This window comes from Schistosoma mansoni, chromosome 6 (assembly GCF_000237925.1).
Source record: "Schistosoma mansoni strain Puerto Rico chromosome 6, complete genome".
Taxonomy (NCBI): domain Eukaryota; kingdom Metazoa; phylum Platyhelminthes; class Trematoda; order Strigeidida; family Schistosomatidae; genus Schistosoma; species Schistosoma mansoni.
The window spans coordinates 204,406-213,239 of NC_031500.1; the positions used below are offsets into that span (position 1 = coordinate 204,406).

Here is an 8,834-nt window from a genome sequence, read left to right on the forward strand (position 1 = left end):
CAGTTTCATACAAACATAAATCCTATTTAATGATCTTAAGGGACTACGTTTACCAAAAGACCTGAATCCTACTAAGTAATCGACCATGTGAGCACACTGCTGAGGATTAACCTAAAAGAAACAAATTACCTGTCCAGTACTGCCTAGTTCTCTGTAGCTGATATTATTTTGCATTAACCCCCCCCGCCATCAAGAACTTAACTAACATAAACAAAATAAATATTTTAGTAAATCATCTCAACATGGCAAACATTCCAATATCACGAAAATTTATGTACAAAGTCAAACTGTCCACGGATCAGAGGATCAAAGCGTATAATAATAATCATTAATCGGATGATAGTACGTTCTTTTCATCTGTATACTGTATTGGTAAACCAGTACGACCATCTTTTATTTGTGCTATAGGTGTTTGACCAATTTTCGGATCTAAACCATACCATGTTCGACGAGAGTTTAAATTCCATTGGCTGAAATCAATTAATTCACCTGATGATCGAACTATTAAAGATTGAGAATTATCTTTGCCATGATCTGAATCAGAATGAGGCTTATTTTCTGGAATCAAATGGCTATGTCCATTAATTAATGAAACAATAGCGAATGATTCAGTTACTTGTGGAATAACATTCTCCAGAGGTATATAAGCTCGACCACCTGAAGAAAATTAAAAAGTGTACACTGAATAACTTATAATTAATTGATCAGTGAGAAGTGACTAATATTATGTTTGTCAAATCCTCTAGTACTGACCATATCTTGTCATTTAAGTTTAAACGTGGCTACTAGTCAAAGTGACTCGACATCACATGTATTATGTTTAGATGTTAGGAGAATGGAAGTAGTCAGTAGAAAATCCCGTTTGTTTTAGGTTTCGTGCTAATTAACACTCTTCAACAAGGCGTATCTGTAGTTTTGAGGGGATTGACGCTCTCAGTAGGATTCGAACTAGTGTCAGGAAGCGTTGTTACATAAGATATTAACCAGTGAACTATCCCAGTGATAATATCACAGTTCTACTGCACATGATCAGCATCAAATTTAACAATGTATGGTAGGTAAGACCATAATATTACCACAAAGTGTAGTATCCTAAACATAAACTTATTTATTTATCTATTTAAACAAATAAATATTGGTACAAATGGGCACCAGATATATATGCGCCGCACAAATCTCATTTGATTTGTGTGATGGCCGTGATACTGCTCAGGTGCCCAAACTGAAACAGGTGGTTTTCTCAGGGGGCCACACCCGAAGCCTTTGACCTAAAGATCTAACCCACAAGTCAGTGGAGCATCGTGAGAAGATGCAGTCCCATAGTAGCCGGTGACCAACGATTGATTCGTACGCCATTTGTTCCTTCAGGATACTGGAGCCCATGTACACCATTGGTTTGGAATGAGGGTTTTCCCACTCCCCTAGGTGGACTTTTTGTGTCCACCAACCTCGTTAAAGCGCCGGACATTCGCTTTTCGTCCCGACCGTTGCTGCTACCTTGACGTGGTGGTCGGGCTTGCCTATCGTGATGAAGCAATCGAGCTATGCTGGCTGGAACAATCGTTCCTCGAGGTCCTACCATGCCAGACAGGTCGGTTGAAGAGCGGTAAGACTAAAAGCAGCAATCCCAAGGTCCGAAGGCGAAGTCGTACTGTCGACTGTACAGAGGTGTGACAGCAGTAAGGTGTTTCCTTCAGACAACCAGCATGACAGCGATGCTGCCTTCCCACAAGGAGGGGTGGGGTTAGAAAAGGTCGACCCTAAAAATGCACACCTCGCCTTATCCCACGGATTTCCGTCTCCAGCGGTGAGGTCCTTAAGAACCCAACTATTAGCGAAACTATCTCCGACAAAGATGGGCATATCATTCATTCTCAATCCAGGAGATTGGATCGATGGGCAGAATACTTTAGGGATCAGTTCAACTGGCCTTCAGTCACACTTCAGTTACCCACGATTCCCAGTCGTCCTGAATGGAAAATCGATGTAAGTCCTCCAACTCTCCACGAGGTTGATAAAGCTATAGGAAATCTAAAGCGAGGGAGAGCCGCAGGCCCTGACAAGTTTACCCCTGAGATTTTTAAGGATGGTGGTCCAGTACTAGCAACGAGATTGACTGAGGTCTTAAGTAGAATCTGGGGACTGGACGTAATTCCATCTGACTGGTCCCAATCACTGATTGTGCCAGTCTATAAGAAAGGACAAAAGTCCTCCTGAGACAATCACAGAGGAATCAGTTTGACTAATATAGTGTCTAAAATATTAGCTTCAATAATACTTGGACGCCTAACCAAAGCTCGTGAAGAGCAGACTAGAGAAAACCAGGCTGGTTTTCGACCTGGACGTGGTTGCATAGACCAGATATTCACTCTACGTCAAGTCCTAGAACATAAACACTCATTCAGACGTCCCACAATAGTAGTATTTCTTGACCTTAAGGCGGCATTTGACTCCATTGATCGTGAGGTTCTATAGCAGTGTTTGTCACTGAAAGAAGTACCAAAGAAGTACATTAACCTTATAAAGGCTCTCTACTCGAACACAACTGGTCGAGTTAGAGCCTATGGCGAACTGTCATCAGAATTGATTACCTCAAGTGGTGTTCTTCAGGGCTGTCCACTCTCCCCATTCTTGTTCAACTTTGTCGTTGACATGCTTTTAGAGATATCACTTTCATCATCTCAATCTCCTGGAGTTGAACTTTTACCGGGAGATTCACTTGTTGACTTAGAATACGCTGACGACATAGTTTTATTCGGTGAAGACGCTGACAAAATTCAGAGTCTTCTGACCACTATAAGCAACAATGCAGGCATGTTCGGGATGCGATTCTCTCCCTCGAAGTGCAAAATGTTACTTCAGGATTGGGTTGCATCGACACCTGAACTAATGATAGGGAGTGAAGTAGTTGAGCGTGTTGACAGCTTCACTTATCTTGAGAGTCTTATCAGCCCTTGTGGTCTGGTGTGTGACGAAATCTCAGCACGGATAGAGAAGGCTCGTCTAGCTTTCTCCAACTTGCGCCATTTGTGGCGTAGGCGAGATATCCGTCTAGCAACAAGAGGACGGGTTTACTGTGCAGGCCCCCAAATGCCCTGGTACGGCCGAGGGTGGGGAGAGTCCGCTCTCCCTCTCGAAATGCTCTCACATGGCCAGCGAATATATAGCCTATGCCAGGGAAGTCCTACTCACTGCCTTCTCGTAGCACTACTGTTGTTAACGAAATTGACAGGACGAAAAGCGAATGTCCGGCAGCGGCTTTAACCGGGTTGGTGGACACGAAAAGTCCACCTAGGGGAGTGGGAAAACCCTGATTCCAAACCAATGGTGTACATGGGCTCCAGTATCCTGAAGGAATAAATGGCGTACGAATCAATCGTTGGTCACCGAATACCATGGGACTGCATCTCCTCACGATGCTCCATTGCCTTGTGGATCAGATCTTTAGGTCAAAGGCTCCGGGTGTGGACCCCTAAGAAAACCACCTGCTTCAGTTCGGGCACCTGGGCAGTATCACAGCCCTCAAGCAAATCGAATGAGATTTGTGTGGCGCATATGTATCTGGTGTTTCCTTGTAACAATATTTATGTGTTTAAATAATTAAATGATACTGTGCAGCAGTTTGTCCCATCCTACTTTATGGCTGTGAAACATAGCCGGTAAGAGTAGAGGATATTCATAGGCTACTAGTATTCGATCATAGGTGTCTTCGAAGCATTGCTCGTATATCCTGGAACCACCGAGTAAGTAATGAAGTTTGTTAGGAAACGGGTACTGGGTAAGGATGGCGAATCGATTGATGAAGTAATGAAACTTCATCAGTTGAGATGGCTGGGACATGTGTTACGTATGCCCAACCACCGACTGCCCCGACGTGCAATACTTTATGGTGTAGGAGTAGGCTGAAAGAAAGCTATGGGCGGCCAGACCAAAACGTGGCACAAATCTATGAAGTGACTGACAAGTGGACTGGGCCATGTTGGTAGGTGTAGACTACATGGTTGGGATTCGCGAGATGATAGCAACCGATGGTTAGTGACCTTGAATGACATGGCTCAAAATCGTTTGCAATGGCGAAGGTGCATCCACTCTTTGTGTTTTACCAAATTCTAATCTTCTGAATTCTTCATGTCCCTATCCTTTTTCTCTTTCCAAATTTATTTCACCGTATTATACTCCTTGAATAACATCTTCAAACCCTTATCTTTCACATAATACTTATAATTTTACTACTTCTACCAATATGGGATTTGAATCGACAACTTCATCTCTATGCTAATGTGGTATGGCAACTCGAACTGATGTACATACGTACGAAGTTCTAAGTTGTGACTGACTGACTGACTGACTGACTCTCAATTTCGTAAACAATACCCCCGCCACGAAAAGGCAGTGAGTAGGACTTCCCTAGCAGAAGCTATATACGCGTGGCCATATGAGAGCATTTCGAGAGGGAAGGCGGAATCTCCTCACTCTCGGCCGTACGAGGACCGATTTAAGTACACAAATAACTTGTGAAACAAACAAAAAAACAATATTCAACTTACCTGGTAATAAATCATGAAAATCTACCCAAAGTTTCGCTGCTGTCCATGTACGTTCATCAATTGATAAATATTCATTCATATAACATGAACGTATAGCACATTCCATTTCAAATGGTGTTATTACTGGTATATGAAAATCATTTGAATCTAATAAACTTGTCTCAGGACATGCTATTAATATTAATAATTGTAATTCAGGTAAATTAGCTAATTTTTCTGGATTTAATCGACCAACAATTAATGTGATACATGAACGTTTTGCATAGTGTAATAATGATTTTAAACGATCAATAATATGTTGATAATGTTTGATCGATAATGTACAAACCTTTGGGGGGAGGGGAAGGGGAGAGATAAAGGGAAAAAACTGAAATTTAAGAGAAGAACATCAAAGGATTTTATTTTTATTTAAACACATAAATATTGGTACAAGGAAGCACCAGATATATATGCGCCGCACAAATCTCATTTGATTTGTGTGATGGCCGTGATACTGCTCAGGTGCCCAAACTGAAACAGGTGGTTTTCTCAGGGGGCCACACCCGAAGCCTTTGATCTAAAGATCTAACCCACAAGTCAGTGGAGCATCGTGAGAAGATGCAGTCCCATAGTAGCCGGTGACCAACGATTGATTCGTACGCCATTTGTTCCTTCAGGATACTGGAGCCCATGTACACCATTGGTTTGGAATGAGGGTTTTCCCACTCCCCTAGGTGAATTCACCGTGCCAACCTACCCGGTTAAAGCGCTGGACATTCGCTTTTCGTCCTGTCAATTTCGTAAACAACAGTAGTGCCACGAGAAGGCAATGAGTAGGACTTCCCTTGCAGTGGCTATATACGCGTGGCCATGTGAGAGCATTTCGAGAGAGAGAGGGTCGCCACTCCCCACTCTCGGCCGTATCAGGGCATTTGGGGGCAAGCCAACTATTAAAGAATGAACTTTAAGAGAACTAACAACAAAAACTTACAAGTATTCCAATATATTGTGCATCTTTAGCTTTTTCAATTAAATATGATCTTCTTTTTAATAATCTATTCAATTGTAAACCAGATAAATCTAAATCACAACTAATTGGATCAAATAAAATGGTTTTCAATGGACCAATTTCAGGTAAACAAAGTAGAATACGATAAACTGATAATAGATCATTATCATTTTCTTTAGTATGTCCAATATATAACATCATCCAACTATGTTTATTATTATTATTTAAAGTATCCAAATCAAATTGATAAGGAATCAAAAGTCGTCCACAACGAATCCATGAATTATTCATATTGTCTGAGGATTCTATTACTGAATGATCTAATGTATGAATATATGGTTCAGACCATATTAATTTTGGTAATAAGTTAGGACTATGTGAACTACTACTATTACTAGTAGCAGTAGTAGTAGTAGTAGTGGTAGTACTCATGGACACTAATTCTTTATAAATATATTGAGCAATAGCTTTGAAACGAAAATCATACATAATAAGAAGGATTGGCGGTGTAGTAGGAGTAGTCGTTTCTGAATAGGATAAAATAGTCTGTATTAATTGATGTGAAATTTGTTTAAATGATTGAATTTCATTATGAAGTTGACAAGGTGAATATTTGCCAAATACATAATAAACAGGTAAACGTCCAGTTGTTTCAGATAGACATGCTCGACCATAATGTATAAGTGCATTGATTTTCATATGTTGACCAGCTATTTCATCAACACAACAACTGAAGTATATGAAATGAATAAATTGTGTAAGCTGACCTTTTAAATAAGTTTACAATGAGAATGAGAAGAAACAATAGTCAAAAAGTGATAATACCACAACCATAGTAGAAATGTATGGTTTTACAATGAAGTTGAATAAGGTTTAGTAATTTTAATAATTTTATGAGCCCCCAAATGCCCTGGTACGGTCGAGAGTGGGGAGTGGCCACCCTCTCTCTCGAAATGCTCTCACATGGTCACGCGTATATAGCCTCTGCCAAGAAAGTCCTACTCACTGCCTTCTCGTAGCACTACTGTTGTTTACGAAATTGGGGGAAAGAAAAGAGAATGTCCGGCACTTTAACCGGTTTGGTGGACACGAAAAGTCCACCTAGGGGAGTGGGAAAACCCTCATTCCAAACCAATGGTGCACATGGGCTGGCCCCAATATCCTGAAGGAACAAATGGCGTACGAATCAATCGTTGGTCACCGAATACCATGGGACTGCATCTTCTCACGATGCTCCACTGCCTTGTGGTTCAGACCTTTAGGTCAAAGGCTCCGGGTGTGGCCCCTTAAGAAAACCACCAGCTTCAGTTTGGACACCTGGACCGTATCATAGCCCTCATACAAATCAAATGAGATTTGCGTGACGCATATATTTCTGGTTCCCCTTTGTACCAATATTTATGTGTTTAAATAAATAAATAAAACTCACACCTGAAGGACAACAGGTGAGAAACAGAGAAATTATATACAACTCGTTTTATTCCCAATTGATAGAACTTTAACGATGTTAGTACATAAAGAGTGATATACAGCAAAAATCTATGCATTATAGAAGGAGTAAACCGTTCAACGACTTATAACTACTAAGATGTAGAGTTGAAACAGTATATTTCCCTGAATGATGTATATAGAAAAGTACATGAAGCTTTAAAAGGTTCTTTACACTTGAAAACCAATAATCCTGATGGGTCTTTTGGCAAACTGTCATCAAGAGTGACAACCTCGAATGGTGTGTGATGCTCGCGGATTTTTGCCGTTTTTATTGAACAGTGTTAGAGGTATTCTTTTACAAGTAATGCTTTTATCCTCTAACTTTCCAAGGATCTGTTTCTTACCAGGAGATTAATGACTAAAACAACCAGATGATACAGTACTAGTTAGTGACGACTCTGACAGGATACACTATTCTGACTTCCTTCAGAAACAATTCAAGTATGTTCGGTATTTGATTATCCCTTCAAATACAAAATGTTGCTTCTATGCCAATCTATATCATCACCTAAATTAACCATAAGGAGTGAAGTAGTTGAGTGCGTCAACCAATTTCCTTATCCTAGCAGTCTCATCAGTCATAAACGGTTGGTATCGGACAAAATTTCGATACAGTTCGAAAACACCAACTTGGCTTTTGCCAATTCTCATAACTCATAGCGATATCTCTGATAGTGTTATCCCTTATAGAGATATCCGTCAGCCAATGAAAAGATGAGTAGGAAAAACGGAAGAATAAACACGACCAAGACTCTTACTTATCTCTCTAAAGGTTTAGGCAAAACGGTATGGTAAGAGCAGACATTTCAGCAACTACATTACTTAAAATGTTTTTGACATATCAACCCTAACTTTTTTTGACACAGCAACGGGCGTATAGGTAAGATCTAATTTATTAATTAGCTGTTACTGAAAGTTTAGACTGAAATGAATCATTGATTTTGATAGCTGATACATCAGTTGTTTATGAACTTGGGAACAATCACAAAAGTTTGACGAACAGGATAGTCTATAATTTAAAAAGTCCCTTCCCTCCTATGGGTTTTAACAAACACAAATCATATTTGTTAAAGAAATTCAAACGGAATAGTGTAAAATACCCGAAACATAACTAGGGATTCATAGATTTAAGTATTAATCTCTCAGATAATCAAATGGCCTCATAAAAAACCCCACTCACCTTGCAAACGAACTATCTCCGAGAATAACACATAGACAATCAGTAACGATAGAATTCAATTGCCTACATATAACAACTGATATACCCAAAAGTTCATCTGGAAATTGTAATCCAACCTAGAAAAAACTCTTAGATATCAATGCAGTTTAATTACCTTAGTAAATTTATTTTTTTTAATCCAATTCGCTGTTTCATTTATTTCGAAAACAATAGAAATATCAGGAGAATTCGCATTCCATCTTTCAACCATTTTTTTTCGTTTTCACACCAAAATGTACTTTTACGTTTTAAAATGAAGCTTTTTCAGACCAATCTATATTATCTAAGATAATCAGTAAGAAGCCGTCAAACTAATACAAGGATCTAAATATAATGAGAAAAAGTAATTTACCAAATGAGTAAATTAGAATATACATAAATCGTATCTATTTGAAACAAAATTATCAATTATCTCGAGTGTACATAAAGGTGAATGAAAATCTAAATTAATAGGAGGACATAAAGATGATAGTTTAGAACGTGTCAGAACATTGTCAGGAGGCAATGCATTATAGCATTCATGATAGTCATTGCCCCCAAATGCCCTAGTACGGCCGAGAGTGAGGAGAGTTAGCTCTCCCTCTTGGAA

At 39.5% G+C, this 8,834-nt stretch overlaps 1 protein-coding gene across 1 annotated transcript; it reads right to left on the minus strand.

Moving 5' to 3' along the window:
• Positions 1-205: 205 nt before the first annotated feature.
• Smp_174680 (putative diphteria toxin resistance protein 2, dph2) lies at positions 206-8,630 on the minus strand. The gene is made up of 5 exons (XM_018797850.1): positions 8,361-8,630; positions 8,207-8,322; positions 5,518-6,265; positions 4,548-4,875; positions 206-657 (listed from the first exon to the last, which is right to left on the minus strand). The coding sequence occupies exons 1-5, from the start codon at positions 8,454-8,456 to the stop codon at positions 329-331; spliced, it is 1,617 nt and encodes a 538-aa protein (XP_018652851.1). The 5' UTR covers positions 8,457-8,630; the 3' UTR covers positions 206-328.
• Positions 8,631-8,834: the final 204 nt, after the last annotated feature.

Excerpts from the sequence above, each read along its gene's own strand:
- Smp_174680 (XM_018797850.1), bottom strand. The coding sequence starts at position 8,456 with ATGGTTGAAAGATGGAATGCGAATTCTCCTGATATTTCTATTGTTTTC. Across the intron at positions 6,266-8,206 it reads GGAGATAGTTCGTTTGCAAG|TTGTTGTGTTGATGAAATAG; the intron begins GTGAGTGGGGTT and ends CATATACTTCAG. Across the intron at positions 658-4,547 it reads TTTTCATGATTTATTACCAG|GTGGTCGAGCTTATATACCT; the intron begins GTAAGTTGAATA and ends AATTTTCTTCAG.